Genomic DNA, 20825 nt, shown 5'->3' with positions numbered 1-20825 from the left:
ATAGCAGCTGAATTTTATCAAACCCAGATCAGTTCTACAGTCAGGAGCCTGAAACTAGGACTAATATGTCAGCTAAAATAACAAGGAAAAATAACATTACAAAGAAAAATGAATAGAATGTCCATTAAAAGAGTTTTTAGGACTCCTAAAAAAAATAATTAAAAGAAAAAGTCACAGCCTTAACAGAAAATTCTAGACCTGCTCCCAGCAACCCAATAGGAAATATTAGTGATGAAGAAGCAAAAGTAACAGAAAGGCGTGCACAATTCAAAGATTTATTTAATAGCACAAAGTGCCTGGAAAGTACAAGTCTGAAAAACATTTTTTTTATATATATTTTAAGTTGATGTATTAAAATAAATAAATAATACAAAAAGATACTAACATAACAATTAAATAATAATAATAATAAAGCCCTATATATCGTATTAATATATAAACTGAAGCGATAGAAATAAGGTGGCAAATTACTTTCACACGTAATTAGAAGTTTTGTGGCCTTTACTTATTCTGCTCTGGTGACAAGTTCTATCTTGCATTTTAGTCTACATTTACAGTTCTCCTAGCTGTTCTACCAAGCAGACGTCAGATTACGACTGCTATTCCCAAAAGAAATAGTAACCCTTGGCACAGAACAAATGAGATAGTTTTGCTAAAAAAAAATCATATTTAATAATTCCAACACCAACAGATGAATACAGATAATTCTCAACGTTTCGGCTAGAGAGCCTTCATCAAGATTTATCTGTAGGTTGTACATTGGAGAGAATCAGATGTGCAGTAATTCATTACAGGGAGATATGTCGCATATACTGAGCACAAACGTCATACCTGCCATCGGAGTGCGGACCCTTATCTATTGCTATTCCCAAAATGCAGATTCCCTGAGCAAGCTAGGAATGTTTGTGGATTTCAGGACTCAGTCATCCTCTATAACCCATTACCCCGGTACTGTAAGTATTCGGATCACTGCAGGATAAATAGTGCAATGTATCTATATAAAGTTGTTTTCTGTAGATGAAAGGTGATCATACAGGGAATCTGTCAGGGCAAAATAACCTAAGAACTGCCTAAACACATCGCCATGTCGGGCAGATTGCCCAAAGAATAATTATACATTTGTTTTCCAAAATCCATTGGATTTATGTCTGGAAAAAATGTCTGGCTTTTATGTGGTATGTAAATTAGGCCGCAGAGCACCAGCCACCGCCTCCTTGATTGACAGCGCTACCTTCATGTGATCCAGGGCAGCATCATTAATGGCACATCTGCAAAGCCGCCAATATAGTGAGCATGTAGGTGAAGCCAGCGCTGTCAATAAGAGGCAGGCAGAGCTGGGTGGCCTACCCGACTATGGGGGCATCAAAACCTAATCTGCATACCACCTAAAAGTCACTTTTACGAACATAAGCCTTCTAATAGATTTAAAGGGGAGAAATGGTAACATTATTTTTAGAAGGAGCTGTCCTACATGGCGGGATGCTTCATTTAAAGCATCACTCCCCACATGGCGATTTTCAAATTTGGCGCTTTCGTTTTTTCCTCCCATTTTGCCAAGAACCATACCTTATTTATTTCGCAATAGACATAGCTGTATGAGGGCTTGTTTTTTTGTACTTTTGAAGGACATCATCCATATTATCATGGAATTATTTTCCCATTTTCCAGTACATTACAAGTGCGGCAAAATAGTGGAAAAAGCGCAACTCTGCAATTGTGTTTAGGGTTTTTATCTACAGCATTAATTAGAAGGTAAAAATGACCTGAAAATAGGATTCTCAAGGTCAGTACAATTATCGTGATACCAAACATATATTGCTTTTTTTTTATATCATTTGAAAGGTGAAAAAAATTGGAAATTTGTAAAAAATAAAATAAAAAAAAATTGCTAATGCCGTTATTTTTTGATAGCTGTAACATTTTCAATTTTTGGGTAATGGGACTGGTGTGAAGGATGTTTCTTGTGCCCTGAGCCGATGTTTTTATTGATACCATTTGGGGGTAGATGTGATGTTTTGATCGCCTTTTAATGCATTTTTTTTGCTCTGTTGTGGTGGCCGAAAAAAACATAAAAACAGGGCTGTGGAGTCATGGAGCTGATATAAAATGGACCAACTCTGACTCCTAAAATATAGAATAAATTGGGGACAGTAGTTCAATGCAGTTTGTGGGGAATATTTTTTTCATAAGAATTTGGGAAAGTTATGAAATGTCCTATAAATGTCTGCCCTATTCCTGATCTAAGGGTCTAGACTTTTAGCTGAGATGAATCTGTGCTACAGTAAATGTATCACTTACACATGAGCCATGTATGAGGGAGTCTGTCGTGGAAATTGAGGAGTCGGAGGTTTGGCTTACCAACTCCACAGCCTTGAAAATAAATAAAATAATCACAATTTTGGCGTTTTGATTTTTTTTCTTGGTACACTGTTTACAGATAGGGTTAAATCATTTTACATTTTGATGCAACTGACTTTAAAAGGTATGTGCCAATGATCCGGAGTAGCAGCAGTTTTAACACAGCTCACCTGCAGTGCGTCCAAAACGCCGCGTTCTACATTACAAGCACAGTGGATGGATTTATAGAGATCTCCTGCCCACTGTGCCTCTATTTGACGCTGCATAAACTGACCTGCGGTGCGTGTTTACTAGCTGCAGCATGTCCATTTCTGTAGCGGAGACTCCGCTGTGTAAATTCCCCATAGGACTGTCAATAGATGCGGTAATATTTAACTAAACACATGCGTTTTAATAGATCGCAGCATTTTGAAAGCAGCGAAAATACGCTGTGTCCAAAACGCTGCTATTCCTGATCGTGAGCACATAGCCTAAAGGGTACGCTCACTAGCCCCACCCCCCCCCAAAAAAAATAAAAAAACTTGTCTTCCATGAGAGTGTGACAATTTCTCATTTGCCATCTGTACACAATCCGTTTTTTTACTCCGCAGCCATTTATAATTTACAGGACCATTAACAGTTTATGTTACAGAATTGTAATGTACCTGTACACATCGGATGCTGTACTGATGGTCCGTATGACATGTGATTTTTTCCCCCTCACACTGTACCGATTTTGGAGTGAAATGACAACATGCTGCAATTTTTTTCTCATGTCAAATACAGCTGAGAAAAAATACACAGACATGCACTGCCTAACATTGGTTGTCCGAGTGTAATCTGATTTTTTTCATCGGATTGCACTCATCCAATTTATACGCTAGTGTGAGCGAGCCCTTATAAACATATCGATACCACATCTGTATTTTTAAAAATATTTTTTTAGTATTTAATGGGGAAAATGGGGTTGATTCCAACTTATATGTTTTTCAAATACTTTTTTTTTTACTTACTGTACAGCTGATAACACAGAAGTCACGATGTCACAGCTGACTCTGCTCCTTCTCTTAACAATGACTGTTGCACACGCTCTTTAGACACTTCATTACAATATATAGGGTCCGATCTGACCATTGTAGCGATGTACATGTAGATTTCATGACACAACACGGAGATCGAGTCTAAAATAGCCCCTGTGGTACCATAAGTGAGAAATTTGCAAGATATATATATATATATATTTTTTTAAATACAGGTTGTGAAAAGGAAAAAAAATAAATGTAACAAAAGCCTGATTTAAACAATAGGTCTTTTTCTGGCGATAGCTCTCCTTTAATCCCAATTATTCTTGGGTGGTCAAATGATGAACGCTACAGGCTTCATTGCAAGCACGAACAGATAAGAGGAAAAGGGGCATCTCTGTCTTGGTCCCCTACTTGGTGCAAATGGTTTAGTGAGAGATCCATAAACTTGTATCCTCCAGTTGAGTTACTACACTAGAACTGATACTAGGCTATGAGTTGTGACCCTAGGACAAAATTGAGGAGTGCTGCCGAGAGGAACGCCGCCGAATATCTTAGCAGTATCCAACAAGCAGATCAGAAAAAAAAGAACAAACAAAACAAAAAAAAACCTGCAATAATCAGTGGAGCAGGTAAAAAAAAAAAAAAGTAGCAAAAATTGGTCAGCTAATACAAATAGGTAATCTTCAGCCAATACAAATTATACTCCAATAATTGGTGACTATAAAAGTGGGAATAAGATAACTGGATATAAAAGCTTCTTATTTAGCGATCAGGAATGGAAGCCATAATGACAAACAATTCTGTACAAACAATTTGACAAGTTTGAGCAAAAAGATCAAAAATGTTTTCAATGGGCCTCCCTCCAGCAATAATAAACAGATATCTGCCAGCATTTGCAGAAAATCCTGAGCTCACATATCCGGTGTCCGAACACTATCTGGCAGAAATACAAATCACCATTTTATTTTGTTACTAAAAACACCAAAAAGACTCGAATAAAGATCAGTGTGTAATGTAGGGGCGACTAGAGAACCGTGCGTCTGCAGACTGGAAAATCTCATTATTCATACAGCCTTCTCTTTACAGGGTGAAATGTTACATTTAGAGGTTGTTTTCATAAGAGATTATTGTACTCTATGTACATTTATCACAAGTGCAGTTGTTCATATTTTTACCAGAGGAGGAATAATATTTGTTCACCTTCCCAATCTAAGTACAAAGATAATTGCTGAATTTACTTTACCGTTTTTCTTTGGGCCAAGTCCCAATCTGTCCATCCACGTATGACATTGAAGATGATCTTCGAATAACAGCTGAAATAATGACGCAGGTATCAGTCACACGATATAAAGCTTTCCATTGCGACATGATATAAACTTCAATGAAAAGTAATTAGCTTTTTTCATACCCCACATGCAACAGACGGCATCACTGCAAGATGGGAAGAACAGGGGACGTGTTGTGTCCTGAGAACGCCGCCTTTGTAATGGCTCAATCATTTGTTAGGCAAAATGCCGTGAGCTTAAAGCGATGCACTTTGCATAGAATAACTGTATTCAGCACCAAGATCCTTCCCAGCAGAATTAGTGGGTGCGGAGTCAGCCAGGTACGAGGGCCCTGATTACTGCAGCTTACACACCAGAATACCACCAGAATCTGACGGGACCTGGCCCATCAGCCACATCAGTAACTTGTGTCCACTGGACAGGAGCCCAGAGAACCGTCTCCTACCTGACAGCATGCGGGGCTCTTCTTTCAATTAGGCCGGTTCATCAATAACAGGATGAGCCAAGACAGGCCAAAAAATGGTCATGGTAGCTCAAAACAACAGCATACAATCCTAAAACAAGAACACGATCCCCATGCAAGAGAGCAAAAAAAATGTAATCTTTATTCAACATATAATTAAAAGAATTCATGATTTACAAATATAAGGGGACATATAACATGATTCAAACAGGGAAAAAAGCTGGAAATACAGAGACCTTACATGAAGTATAAACTTGGAATGGAACACAATAAAGAGTCCGAAATATAGCACAATACCGCATGTGAAAAATACATCAAGCTAGTAATCACAGTACAGTGCATAGTAATCCACGGTACCATCCTAGATGGTGGGAAACGCTTCCATTAGACCACTGGACAAAAAGAACACAGCTGACAAGGCACTGACTACAATAATCAATCTGACAAACAAGTTTTTTGGACTTATTAGTTCATGACATGCAGTCCTGGTTCTGTCTCTATGGTGGACACAATAAGTATCAGTTTGTGCTCCAAAGAAAAGGGAGATCCATATCCCGAATCCTTGGTTAATGCCACAGTGTATACTAAAGGGCTTCCTTAACTGCTGCTAAATACTATATATACAGGATGGAGAGATTCAATGATTAATGAACCGTGTGTTATGGCTCTAAATTCTCCTCTATGGCACCTGCCTAGTTTTATCATCATAGATTAAGTGTACTAATCAATGCCAGGGCTAAAAAGTGCAGAGTGCCTTCCTATATAAAGTGCTGCATGCTATAATAGCTTAAGATGTATACAAGAAAGCCATTATAATGAACACTGCATAGACAAATTGCAACGTGCCCACTCATAAAAAGTGCTGCGTGCGGTCATGGTTAGAACTCAGTACCAAAGAATGCAGAAAAAACGTTACCCACCAATGGAATGTCTCATCCAGCACCCCTGACGCGCGTTTCACATCAAGCTTCATCAGAAGTGGTCTGGATGAGACATTCCCTTGCCTAATGGCTTCCTCGTATACATCTTAAGCTATTATAGCATGTAGCACTTTATATAGGAAGGCACTCTGCACTTTTTAGCCCTGGCATTGATTAGTACACTTAAATCTATGATGATAAAACTATGCAGGTGTCAAAGAGGAGGGTTTTGAGCCATAACACATGGTTCATTAATCATTGAATCTCTCCATCCTGTATATATGGTATTTATCAGCTGTTAAGGAAGCCTTTTAGTATACACTGTGGCATTAACCAAGGATTCGGGATACGGATCTCCCTTTTCTTTGGAGCACAGACTGATACTTATTGTGTCAACCATAGAGACAGAACCAGGACTGCATGTCATGAACTAGTAAGTACAAAAAAACTTATTTGTCAGATTGATTATTGTAGTCAGTGCCTTGTCAGCTGTGTTCTTTTTGTCCAGTGGTCTAATGGAAGCGTTTCCCACCATCTAGGATGGTACCGTGGATTACTATGCACTGTACTGTGATTACTAGCTTGATGTATTTTTCACATGGGGTATTGTGCTATATTTCGGACTCTTTATTGTGTGCCATTCCAAGTTTATACTTCATGTAAGGTCTCTGTATTTCCAGCTTTTTTCCCTGTTTGAATCATGTTATATGTCCCCTTATATTTGCAAATCATGAATTCTTTTAATTATATGTTGAATAAAGATTTTTTTTTTTTGCTAGCTTGAATGGGGGTTGTGTTCTTGTTTAGGATTGCATGAATAACGGGAGCCAAGGATGCAGATAGGCAAGAGTTGGTTCTCAGTGGTCCTGTCCAGTGGACACATTAGTGATGTGGCTGATGGACCGGGTCTTGCGAATCTATTTGAACCAACTCTAATGTTAGTGATAAAAGCACTCTTACCTGGTCCAGGTGATGACGGCACATCTGGTGGGATTCTGCAAAATAAAAAGCAATTAATTTCATGTTGTCACCATGAAAAGTGAAATAGAAGTTTGAAAGAAGTTAAAGGGGTTGTCTACTTCTCAGACAACCCCTTCTAAATCACCTTTATAAAAATATTAACACTCCTACTCACATCCGCTGCAGGTGCCATTCCAGTAGTGTCAGTGCCGGCTCTGCGGCCACAGCTCTTCCTTCGGATGTTTGATTCGATTGAGGAGGGGAGAGCTAAGCGGCCGCTGATTGGTTGCAGGGATCGCATTACATAATGTCATGCGAGCCCCGGGAGAGCCACTGCTGACACCCCTTGAACGGAACCCACACTGGAGCCAAGTATAGGTGTTATTATTTTGTTTAGGGAAAACATGGTGATTGAGAAGACATTGTCTAAGTAGTGTACAACCCCTTTAAAAAGATTCAAGGCACCAGAAAGTCAGTCATTATTTGTTACAACCATTGTCTGGAAATACATATCAATTTAGGGGAAACTGACAGTGATTGCAGATCTACTCCGAATAAAACGTTTTTTGGTCATATGTTGCCTACTTTATGGTGAAATTATAAAAGGCTGGTGTCCTTGGAGAAAATATGTGATTACTCTTAAAGGTCCGTCCTTTACCAGTGCGATATAGGACGAGCTTTTCTGTTATATTAATATTTTAATATAGTAGGTAAGATTATTATACCTTGCATGTGAGGAACCTCCTAATGTGTGTCTCCTGTTGAAACGTGATTTTGAGGTTGCCTTCACATGTCCTGAAATGCAAATGTTAAACCGTAGTAAAGTATTAGCTTTAATAAATCTATAGGGCAATGAATAGAAAGCTGCATTTACTGACTCTTATTCTTTCACATCTAGGCCACCGTAGTAATCTTGCGCTCTGCACATTAAAGGGATTAAACCAAGACTGTAACTGATCACCTATCCACAAAATATGCAATAATATGTGATCACTAGGGATCCAACTGCTGAAACCTCCATGGATTATGAGACTAAGTGTCCAGAGTCCCTTCAGTTGGATAGAGTAGCGGTTACACATCTGCACTGCTAATTCATTCAATTTCTATGGGACAGGTAAATACAGTCAAGTGCATGCCTCAGCTATCTGTCAGTCCGGTAGACAATGAATGGCAGTGTGCTAAGCTTGTAAAACTGTTGCTCCATTCATACAGGGGACTCAAAACTGGTGGGGTTCCCAGAAGCCAAACCACCAGCAATCACACACTCATCACCTAACTGGTGGACATGTAATAAGTTGTGCTCTTGATACAAACCCTTTAAATCTAATGTATCAGAGAAAAATGGCAAGATAAGGTTTTAAAGTGAAACTTTCAACACTTTTTTTTGCATATTAAAATGGCTACCTCATGATAAAGGGGCTGAAGAGCTGAATAAAAACACATTTTCCTTTTTTGATTTCTCCTCTCCATTGCAGAGATATTGTATTCTAAAGTTTAGCGTGCCCAATATGATAATTTACCCCTCAATAAAAGGGGCGTTAGGAGTGATTCTTCTCTGGGGGCATTTACTTTTTCCCTTCTATGACATTGCCCGATCATGATAAGGCAGCGTTATACAGGGAACGAAAAAAAAAAACAACACAAACATGTCCCCGGAGAAGGACACAGTGCCGAGAGAGGAGAGCTGCAGCGGTGAGCAGTGATGAAGACGATTGGTGAGAGCAGCGTTTGTCACATTGAAAGCTCTGGATAAGACCGCAGTGCTGCTCTTCTCCCGACGCTCTAATGTAAGTAAGCGAATCAGGAGATCGCAGTGTGATAACGTTAGGAACATCAGACTCACCAGATCACAGTGAAAAAGCAGGTTCTGGCATTCTCTGGGCTCTTTCTTTTTTACCCTCTATGATGCTGCCTTCTTATGATTGGGCAACGTCATATAAGGAAAAAAGTAAATCGCCCCCAAATAATCTCTTCTAAAGAACCCTTGGTTGTGGGAAAGTAACATATTATGCACCCTAAACTTTAAAAGCCCATGTCTCTGTTTTATTCAGCTCTTCAGAATTGACATATCAACGTACTATATGTCTGCAGGTGTCTCATCTAACAGCAGATTATTTATGATGCTTTATAGTAACAATGTCCACAACCTATGTCCCATAAAAATCCTACAAATATACTACTGCCCTTAAAAACCCCATTACCAGCGAAGACTTACCTTGTGTATCCACCACTCTTGGCAGCACAAATGACGGCTTTACTACTTCAAACCACCAGAAAAGTTCTGCCATGAACACCAAATAATTGGCCTGATAAGACAAATAAAAAAACTAAAGAAAAAGATGCAGAAATGCAATATATTATATGATACATTTATTTTTTATGGTCTTTACAGGTTAAAAAACAAACCATAAAGCCAGTGGGATAAGCACTGTCCTTGTTAACGGGGACTTCATAGTGCGTATGAGGACAAGCTGATGAATCTGGCACATCGGTCAATAGGAGGGTTACACGAGAAGCTCATGAACGCATGGAGACATTGTGTATCGTTATCCATGATGATGAGGATATATTGTAGTCTCCGTGTACATACCTGAGGAAGTGGTACTTTAAGGGGGCAAAAAGAGGCGATGTTACCTTTAAAGAGGATAGGTCAACACATTTCACAATAAAAACTGCATACATTGCTAACTAGATCTCAAACCTGATGAGGCTGGTGTACTTGCTTAGCAAGTGTCAGAATGGAGGTATAATTATTTTTTAACGTTCCCAACCATTATCAGGATCATGTATCCCTTCTGATGTAGTCGTCAGCCTTGTCAGGTCCAAGATCTATTTACTGATGTGTGCAGTTCGTACTGTGTGAATTCTGGTGACAGATAAGCTCTAACGTCACAGGTCCGTGTTCAGTCATTGCGGCAACATTTACATTCTAATGGTAAATGCTTTTTTCTAATAGGACTTGAAGGGTCACATAGGGGTCCTCCTGGAGTCGTGGTCCTGGGCTCCCACTTTGTCACCCTGGCCAGTCCCAGGTGCTGGGCACCGTGGTTGGTGGGAGCACGTCAGGTAACACCTTACATGTAAAGGTTGCTTTTGACCATGTATGGCAGAGGGAGGAAAACCCCTGGGCCATATCCAAACTCCCAGGGCAATCAATAGATCTCATCAATAAGCTCACAGGCTCCGGCACACACCAGGTACAGACCTTGGTGGAGGAGGATGCGTACAGCATATCTTCCAAGCTAAAGTGGCAGCACCCGTTCAGATACTCCTGGCAGAAGTCCTGAATTAGCTGAAGGTTATACAGGCTGTCAGCCAGGGACATCGACTCCTTGAAGCAGATATCTAGAATATTGAAAAAAAGAAAATAAAAAGATTAATTCTATAAAATGTAATGAACAGGTGGCGACTGTTACAGACCCTGCAGGGCCCTGATACAGCTGGATGTGACATCATACAAGAATACCCAATATCCCAAGTAGAATATCAATAACGGATGTATTTTTTTCTTATCAATCTTTTCTGAATCGCCATGTAAGTAATAGATTCCCATTAATAGTGTCTCCACAATTTTGCTATGTAACCTGAGAGCAGCATGATGTAGGCGCAAAGACCCTGATTCTAGTAATGTATCATTTGCTGATCTGCATGCTGTCATCATGATACAATCGCTGATTTATATGCTGCAGGTTCAGCAGTTCTCTGACTGGTGAGCTGTGTATAACCCCGTCCACACCACTGATTGGCACCTTTGTGTACACTGTTCATAGGCAGAAAGCTGCTAATCAGTGATGGGGTGAGATTATTGACAGAGCAGTTGACTAGCACGAGGCAGCTAGTCCTGTACTGATTATCTCCTGCTGATGAAACACTGATTTTATTGAAACAGCAGCACGCAGCCTAGTAAGTGACATCACTGGAATCAGGATCTCTGCCCCAGATCATGGTGCTCTCAGATAACAATCTGCTGACAGATTAATTTAGGGAGATCATTTAAGAATAAAGCCTCTATTATAGGCATTACTAGAAATGTTCCTGTCTACCATGGGTGGAAATCAACTGTTTTAGGACAGTCTGCACTATGAACACTGGATTCATCCTGGATTCCACTTCTGCTGCCCTGAAAAGTGATCAAATCTGTTACATTACTATGGAAAACACTGCAGCACGTGGATGAGATATACAAGATTATCCTCTCTCTCTTTACTACGGGGTATTGGCATTCTCCTATTACAGGCAATTGCCTTACAGCCAGAGGGAAGTCTGATCTAAGGTTTGTAAGAAGGAGGGCGCCAGTGGGTTATTGTAATATGACACAGGATAATATAGGTGAGGTGTAGTTTTGCCTCCAGACTCTACACTGTGGGAATCAGTGACTGCTCGAAGTGCTTCAGGGCTGTTCACACATCAGTATAAGGCTGGGTTCCCACATCCATGTTCTGGACCATGAGGTGCACACCGGCCGTGGTCTACTAACCCAAACTCAACAGTCTCCATGCATTGTGGACCGTATACTGACTATGAAACAAAGGAAAGCAGACAATAATGAACGTATAGACAAGACATACTACTGGAGCTAAGCCACCAGGCAATTACTTTTCCACCAAGAAAGCAAATGTTAAAGCCATACATTGCTCTAGACCACCAGGGCTTGTGGAGTTCACCTTTCCAGTGCCCTGGACCACCATGGCTAGTGGTAAAAAAGGAAGTACCACATATATAAGTTATCTTCTTTCAACAGGGTATGAGATAACTTCTTGATCCCCAGGGTACCCACCATCGGGACTCTCACCGGCCCAGAGAACATGGCTCCGCAGAGCACCATCAGAATGGAGCGGAGGTCAAGCAAGCGCACATCGGCACTATTCCTTCTCTATGAGACTGCCAGAAATTGCCGAGTACTGAAGTGTTGGACCCCAGGCGACCAATAAATCATATCCCTTATCCTATCAATATATAGCTGGCAGAACCGCTTTAAGCACACCACTATCTCACACCATCAGAAAAGACCTAACCCAGATACACTGACATGGACATGTGAATATGCCCTTGGTCTGTAATCTACTGCTCCGTGTTTCTGTTGTCCGAGCTTATAGGCGTCTAATCTTCAAATAATATGGTCCCAAGTATGAAACGGCTGACATGACCTGTGATCTTTGTACATGTTGAGCTTTGTTTGCACAAAATATACTGTGTCCCCCTGGGCAAATCTTCACATTCACTCTGTTCTGCACAAGATAAAATAGGCTGTATAAATCGAAGGGATCTTTCCTTATTTTGAGAACTTGGGGGGGGGGGGAATTATCCAAGAAAGCTCTGACAACATTAGTTTTCTGTAATGTGCTACCTGTTTCACCCAGTAAATTAAGGACACAAGAGCAGAACATCAAGGCGACCAATTCTCCGTCACCTATCCAGGGGTGCGGCCACAACTGCATTCAAAAGGGGGAACTTTAAAGCCCCATTAAGAGGATCGGAGGTGGTTCCCCAGCAATCAGTAACTTATCACATATCCTGTAAAGAGGCAATGACTTGCTGAGCTAGGGGCGACCGCTCTACACCCACTCTGGCTTTGATGGCAGGTCAGCTCCATGTTATAATTTGCTGTCCTCGGAAGTGATATTTCACACAAGGCGGCAGCATGTTGGAACCTCCTCCAATACGTGACACTTCCCTGGGATCACATAGCTGTGAGAGACTATGAAGCCTGGGGCAATTATCAGTTACATGACTGGGCTAGCACATACTAAATCAAGGTTAGATGGAGACAAGATGGATACACGTAAAACAACCAGATAATGTGGAGGTGCAGATAAAGAATTTTAGCATGTTTGGAGGGAATTCCACCCTGGAATGTTATGGTATGCTGATGGGATTACACCTACGAGTTAAAATGGGTCGACACGAGCAAAGTACACTTTAATCAATAGATCTTCGAAAAAATTAAGTTCCACAATTGGATGTGTTAAAAAATGTTCCTGTGCTGAGATAATCTTATAAATGTGCCCCTGCTGTGTACTGTGTAATGGCTGTGTCTCAGCACATAGAGCTGCTCCAGTTTATGGTCTGAACGCGTCACAGCTCCTGGGGAGGGGAGAAGAATAAGTCACTTATGATAAGGGAGTATACAGAAGAAACAGCAAGGGCTTACAGGTGCAGCTTTCTGAGGTAACAAATTTTCCTGCATTATGTAACATTTCCCTGTCTGCGGTAACACAGGAGTGAGTGTTTCTGCTGTGTCTCCAGCCCTCTGAGCTAATCATAAATGAATTAGAATTTCCAGCGGCCATAGAGGTTATACGTCATTGCCTTGATTAATTATGAGCTCACATGAGCTCGCAGAAACACTCCTGTGATAAAACAGGCAGGGAAATGTGTTACCTCAGAAAGCAGCAGCTGCAAGCCCCTGCTGTGCTATCTGTAAACTCATAAATCATAAGTGACTTATGCTTCCCTTTCCCTGGCCAGGTGCTGTTTTATGTGCCACACACAAATTGGAGCAGCTCTGCACAGTTGGACACAGCCGATACACAGTACACAGCAGGGGCACATTTATAAGATTATGTCAGCACAGGAACATTTTTAAACACATACAATTGTGGAACTTATTATTTTTATTCCAAGATCTACTAATTAAAATGTACTTTGTTCGTGGGAAACGCCTTTAAAGTCAGTTTACACCCACTGACCTGCGGCACAAAAAGGACCACTGATTGGTAAAAATGTACTGACTGAGAGTTGTGTAATAGACTGCTTACACAGGCAGATCATGGTAAATGAGGAGCACAGAACGATCTGTAATAGATCGTACTGTGAGCATAGACTGCCATTGTTGTTGGCGGTCCTGTTTATGCAGGATGATGTGCTGCTCAGAACAATGATCCTTTGTGCAGCATAAAAGGTCATTTTCATCTGATGGATAAGCGTTCATCAGATGATAGGCAGCCTGTTTACATTGAAAGATTATTGTGAACAAGTGTTAAAGCACATCTATCAGCAGGTTTTTGCTATCTTATCTGAGAGCAGCATAATGTAGGAAAAGAGACCCTGATTCCAATGATGTATCACTTAGTTTACTCGGTGCAGCAAAGCTCAAATAGAAAGCATGGTATGGGCGGGGGCAGCTATGTACATGGTCTATTGACAGTGAGCTGCTTATCGGAGCAGGGGGTGTGGTCGGTCTAACAGTTACGTGAGCTGTGGTCTGGACAGTGATAAAACCTTAATTGCAAGTGAACAACAGCACACAGCCTAATAAGTGACAACGCTGAATTCAGTGTTTTAACCCCTACCTCATCCGGTCCTCAGATTACATAGCAAAAATCTGCTGTCAGATTATCCTGAACACGATCTTAAAGGCAAACTGCAGTAATACTGAAAGATTAAGACATAGGGATCCATTTTCTATTTCTCCTGTACAGCACTTGCTATGGCTCCTTCAATTTAAAGGTGGGTTTTCGGCTGTCGGGCTTCTGACGATCAGCAAGTTATCCTAGTGATGCATGGGTCATCTTTTACCTTAGAGGGAGAATACTTTCGATATAACAGGAAATTAAGAAGGAATTCTCCAAAATCTATACGAGTCTTTGAACCTACCTTCCAATCTCACCACATCTGGGCAGTAAAAGTGGATGAGGGCAGCAATGGCACATCCATCAGTGCCATCTTTCAAGATGTTCTCCATAAGTGGTATACATGGCAGCTGCTTGTACAGATTCTGCTCCTTCCGGTACCTGGCCTGGTAAGGGACAGACAAGGAGACAATCAGAGAGGCTGGAAGTGAATGACGTTCTAGCTACACGTGACAGATTTATATGGATCACAGCATCCAAGATTCAGACATGAATGGAACAAGAACCACAAGAAAGGGAAGACAATTCTAGTGAATGAATATTTCATGGACCTGCTAAATGTCTGCACCATTTGCTATACATTAAATTAACATGGGAGCCTATGGGCTAGGTGTGCCTGCACAGTATTCCGTTCCACGCATCGGGCGCTTACAATCAGCGGGTCTTTTGGAGATTCTCTCAGTGTATATGTCAAATGTAAAATCAGAACCGTGAAAGGGGTTTCCAAAAAAACCCTTTCTCCAGGTGCAGTTTGTTTTCAAAACCTGTCCAATGGTTCTTTACTCACTCTTCCCGGGTCCATCACTGCTCCCGGTGTCTGTCATTGTCTGCAGCGCTGATGCCATATTGACAATGCTGCAGTTAATAACTGAGCTCAAAGGCTCTACCCATATATATGGCACGAGTCACTCAGTGCTGCAGCGATGTCGATGGGATGACAGCACTGCAGACAATAGCAGACACCGGGAGCAGAAGCAGACTTCGTGTCAGACCTGAAGAAAGTGAGAAAAGTGAGTTGTTGTTTTTTTTTAACAAACTGCTCCTGGTAAAGACTTCTAGAAAAAAACCTTTAAAGAGTAACTGTCATTTTAAATTTTTGTTCCCCGTAAATTAATAGGACATATAAAAATAAAAAACTTGGTTCTTTCTCCTCCTGTACTGATTATTCTCGCTCACATTTCTTGATTAGTGGCTAAAATCTGTCTTTAGTGAATACAGATTTTCCCATTACTGAGATGGCAGTTGGTGCTCAAAGTTCAAAGAGCTCCGCCCTAATTCCCGTTATATATATATATATATATATATTATATGTTATCCAGTCACTCGCTTGTTCTGCATTTCCTCCTCTCTCCGTGTCAGTCCATCTTGAGCATGGCTATGTTCACATGCAGCGGTTTTTTTTTCAGCTTTTTATATGCAAATTCAAAGCTGCATTTTACAGTAACAGCAAAAGCTATGAGATTTCAGAAAGGTCATGCATTGCCACGTTTGTTTTTTATTTATTTTCTGATTGAATTTGAGCATATTTGCAATCTGCAGCATATCAATTCTTTCAGAGTCTTGGCAGCTTTTTTTTAACCCATAAAAAGCAATGAGAAAGTGAAAAAAATGCTGCAAAAAAAGGCAACAAACTGTTTTGCAGCATTTTTGGTGAACGATACTAATGATCTTAAACATATACTATAGACAAAGCACTTGTAATCCAAACCAAAAAACGCTGCAAAATATATGTTTTGATTGCAGCATTTTTACTGCCAAGAGAGCAGGTTTTGGCTGTAGAAAAAATGCTGATTGTGAATATAGCCCTAGTGTTGAGAGCGGTGTCCATGGTATCTAGATCACCTCCATATAAGACAGTCATTTGTCATTTTATGTTCTATTCACAAAACTGTAGAAATTTACTAATAACGTCAAAAGAAGGTGGCAGCACAATACCCATATGGCCTATGCCAGGACACCATTATGGCCTACGGAGGGTAAATTGGGGCCTAACAGTACACTAGAAATAGGAATAAATGTTCCCATGTGAACAGGCCCTGACTGTGGATTTCCTAATACACAGTTTCTATTTTGGGTGGGAATCCCACAGTGGGGCATGACATGCAGCCACGCTCAATGAATGGCCATTGCTTTACACAAAATGAATCTGGAATACAAGGATTGTACAAGGAAGGCAGATGAGAAGAGAGCATGATATGGAGGACAAGCCAGAGACACCACAGATCAGAAGCGGAGGATGATATGGAGGACAAGCCACAGACACACCACAGATCAGAAGCTGAGGATGATATGGAGGACAAGCAACAGACACACCACAGATCAGAAGCTGAGGATGATATGGAGGACAAGCCACAGCCACACCACAGATCAGAAGCTGAGGATGATATGGAGGACAAGCCACAGCCACACCACAGATCAGAAGCTGAGGATGATATGGAGGACAAGCCACAGACACACCACAGATCAGAAGCTGAGGATGATATGGAGGACAAGCCACAGACACACCACAGATCAGAAGCTGAGGATGATATGGAGGACAAGCCACAGACACACCACAGATCAGAAGCTGAGGATGATATGGAGGACAAGCCACTAACATACCACAGATCAGAAGCTGAGGATGATATGGAGGACAAGCCACAGACACACCACAGATCAGAAGCTGAGGATGATATGGAGGACAAGCCACAGACACACCACAGATCAGAAGCTGAGGATGATATGGAGGACAAGCCACAGACACACCACAGATCAGAAGCTGAGGATGATATGGAGGACAAGCCACAGACACACCACAGATCAGAAGCGGAGGATGATATGGAGGACAAGCCACAGCCACACTACAGATCAGAAGCGGAGGATGATATGGAGGACAAGCCACAGACACACCACAGATCAGAAGCTGAGGATGATATGGAGGACAAGCCACAGACACACCACAGATCAGAAGCTGAGGATGATATGGAGGACAAGCAACAGACACACCACAGATCAGAAGCTGAGGATGATATGGAGGACAAGCCACAGCCACACCACAGATCAGAAGCTGAGGATGATATGGAGGACAAGCCACAGACACACCACAGATCAGAAGCTGAGGATGATATGGAGGACAAGCCACAGACACACCACAGATCAGAAGCTGAGGATGATATGGAGGACAAGCCACAGACACACCACAGATCAGAAGCTGAGGATGATATGGAGGACAAGCCACTAACATACCACAGATCAGAAGCTGAGGATGATATGGAGGACAAGCCACAGACACACCACAGATCAGAAGCTGAGGATGATATGGAGGACAAGCCACAGACACACCACAGATCAGAAGCTGAGGATGATATGGAGGACAAGCCACAGACACACCACAGATCAGAAGCTGAGGATGATATGGAGGACAAGCCACAGACACACCACAGATCAGAAGCTGAGGATGATATGGAGGACAAGCCACAGACACACCACAGATCAGAAGCGGAGGATGATATGGAGGACAAGCCACAGCCACACTACAGATCAGAAGCTGAGGATGATATGGAGGACAAGCCACAGCCACACCACAGATCAGAAGCGGAGGATGATATGGAGGACAAGCCACAGCCACACCACAGATCAGAAGCTGAGGATGATATGGAGGACAAGCCACAGCCACACCACAGATCAGAAGCTGAGGATGATATGGAGGACAAGCCACAGCCACACCACAGATCAGAAGCTGAGGATGATATGGAGGACAAGCCACAGCCACACCACAGATCAGAAGCTGAGGATGATATGGAGGACAAGCCACAGTCACACCACAGATCAGAAGCTGAGGATGATATGGAGGACAAGCCACAGACACACCACAGATCAGAAGCTGAGGATGATATGGAGGACAAGCCACAGACACACCACAGATCAGAAGCTGAGGATGATATGGAGGACAAGCCACAGCCACACCACAGATCAGAAGCTGAGGATGATATGGAGGACAAGCCATAGACACACCACAGATCAGAAGCTGAGGATGATATGGAGGACAAGCCACAGCCACACCACAGATCAGAAGCGGAGGATGATATGGAGGACAAGCAACAGACACACCACAGATCAGATCAGAAGCGGAGGATGATATGGAGGACAAGCCACACACACACCACAGAACAGAAGCTGAGGATGATATGGAGGACAAGCCACAGCCACACCACAGATGAGAAGCTGAGGGTGATATGGAGGACAAGCAACAGACACACCACAGATCAGAAGCGGAGGATGATATGGAGGACAAGCCACAGCCACACCACAGATCAGAAGCGGAGGATGATATGGAGGACAAGCAGCAGACACACCACAGAACAGAAGCGGAGGATGATATGGAGAACAAGCCACAGACACACCACAGATCAGAAGCTGAGGATGATATGGAGGACAAGCCACTAACACATCACAGATCAGAAGCTGAGGATGATATGGAGAACAAGCCACAGCCACACCACAGATCAGAAGCTGAGGATGATATGGAGAACAAGCCACAGCCACACCACAGATCAGAAGCTGAGGATGATATGGAGGACAAGCAACAGACACACCACAGATCAGAAGCGGAGGATGATATGGAGAACAAGCCACAGACACACCACAGATCAGAAGCTGAGGATGATATGGAGAACAAGCCACAGACACACCACAGATCAGAAGCTGAGGATGATATGGAGGACAAGCAACAGACACACCACAGATCAGAAGCGGAAGATGATATGGAGAACAAGCCACAGACACACCACAGATCAGAAGCGGAGGATGATATGGAGGACAAGCCACAGCCACTCCACAGATCAGAAGCGGAGGATGATATGGAGGACAAGCAACAGACACCACAGATCAGAAGCTGAGGATATGGCGGACAAGCCACTAACACACCACAGATCAGAAGCTGAGGGTGATATGGAGGACAAGCCGCAGACACACCACAGATCAGAAGCTGAGGATGATATGGAGGACAAGCAACAGACACACCACAGATCAGAAGCTGAGGATGATATGGAGGACAAGCCACAGACACACCACAGATCAGAAGCTGAGGATGATATGGAGGACAAGCCACAGACACACCACAGATCAGAAGCGGAGGATGATATGGAGGACAAGCCACAGACACACCACAGATCAGAAGCTGAGGATGATATGGAGGACAAGCCACTAACATACCACAGATCAGAAGCGGAGGATGATATGGAGGACAAGCCACAGCCACACCACAGATCAGAAGCTGAGGATGATATGGAGGACAAGCAACAGACACACCACAGATCAGAAGCTGAGGATGATATGGAGGACAAGCAACAGACACACCACAGATCAGATCAGAAGCTGAGGATGATATGGAGGACAAGCCACAGACACACCACATATCAGAAGCTGAGCGTCACTTACAGGGACCAGTTTCCAAAACCATTTGGAAGAAGACTTCATAGGAAACAACGGGATATACAGAGAAAGCAAGGGAAGGAAAAAGCAAACAGAGAAAGAATGAATCAGATTTAGCGTCATGAAGCAGCCATAGCCAAATAAAGAAAGTAACACTGGTGGCTGAGTAATACCGCTACATGAAAACCCTGCCAAAATAATATGGCGGCATCACATGTGCATCATAAATGCTGTAACCTGTAATGCTGCATGCTTCTACTGATTTAGCATCAAGAAAGAATTTACAAGTGCTTCTCACTAAATTAGAATATCAAAAATTTAATTTATGTAAGTTCTTCAATACAAAAACTGAAACTCATACACTGCTCAAAAAAATAAAGGGAACACTTAAACAACAGAATATAACTCCAAGTAGATCAAACTTCTGTGAAATCAAACTGTCCACTTAGGAAGCAACACTGATTGACAATCAATTTCACATGCTGTTGTGCAAATGGAATAGACACTAGATGGAAATTATTGGCAATTATCAAGACACACCCAATAAAGGAGTGGTTCTGCAGGTGGGGACCACAGACCACATCTCAGTACCAATGCTTTCTGGCTGATGTTTTGGTCACTTTTGAATGTTGGTTATGCTTTCACACGCATGGTAGCATGAAAAGGACTCTACAATCCACAGAAGTTGTTCAGGTAGTGCAGCTCATCCAGGATGGCACATAAATGCGAGCTGTGGCAAGAAGGTTTGCTGTGTCTGTCAGCATAGTTTCGAGAGGCTGGAGGCGCTACCAGCAGACAAGCCTGTACACCAGGAGACGTGGAGGGGGCCGTAGGAGAGCAACAACCCAGCAGCAGGACCGCTACCTCCGCCTTTGTGCAAGGAGTAACAGGAGGAGCACTGCCAGAGCCCTGCAAAATTACCTCCAGCAGGCCACAAATGTGCATGTGTCTGCACAAACGGTTAGAAACCGACTCCATGAGGGTGGTATGAGGGCCCGACGTCCACAGATGGGGGTTGTGCTCACAGCCCAACACCGTGCAGGACGCTTGGCAATTGCCACAGAACACAA

The 20825-nt window shown here is 42.3% G+C and overlaps 1 protein-coding gene across 2 annotated transcripts in view; it reads right to left on the bottom strand.

Moving 5' to 3' along the window:
- The window catches only part of CAMSAP2 (calmodulin regulated spectrin associated protein family member 2), a 119015-nt gene that overhangs the window by 26878 nt on the left and 71312 nt on the right, over window positions 1-20825 (bottom strand). The window contains exons 5-11 of one of the 2 annotated variants that reach the window (XM_073642894.1): window positions 19762-19794; window positions 14588-14729; window positions 10197-10336; window positions 9207-9297; window positions 7717-7786; window positions 6992-7026; window positions 4606-4675 (exon numbers count right to left, since the gene is read on the bottom strand). In XM_073642894.1, coding sequence (XP_073498995.1) covers window positions 4606-4675; window positions 6992-7026; window positions 7717-7786; window positions 9207-9297; window positions 10197-10336; window positions 14588-14729; window positions 19762-19794 — 581 coding nt within the window. The remainder of the gene's footprint in view (window positions 1-4605; window positions 4676-6991; window positions 7027-7716; window positions 7787-9206; window positions 9298-10196; window positions 10337-14587; window positions 14730-19761; window positions 19795-20825) is intronic. The other variant, XM_073642896.1, reaches the window with a different exon arrangement.

The sequence above is a fragment of the Phyllobates terribilis genome, unplaced genomic scaffold, assembly GCF_046119375.1.
Source record: "Phyllobates terribilis strain yellow unplaced genomic scaffold, ASM4611937v1 Scaffold_8__6_contigs__length_399053987, whole genome shotgun sequence".
Classification (NCBI taxonomy): domain Eukaryota; kingdom Metazoa; phylum Chordata; class Amphibia; order Anura; family Dendrobatidae; genus Phyllobates; species Phyllobates terribilis.
The sequence above is the reverse complement of the archived record's forward strand: the minus strand, read 5'-3'. Positions and strand labels throughout refer to the sequence as shown.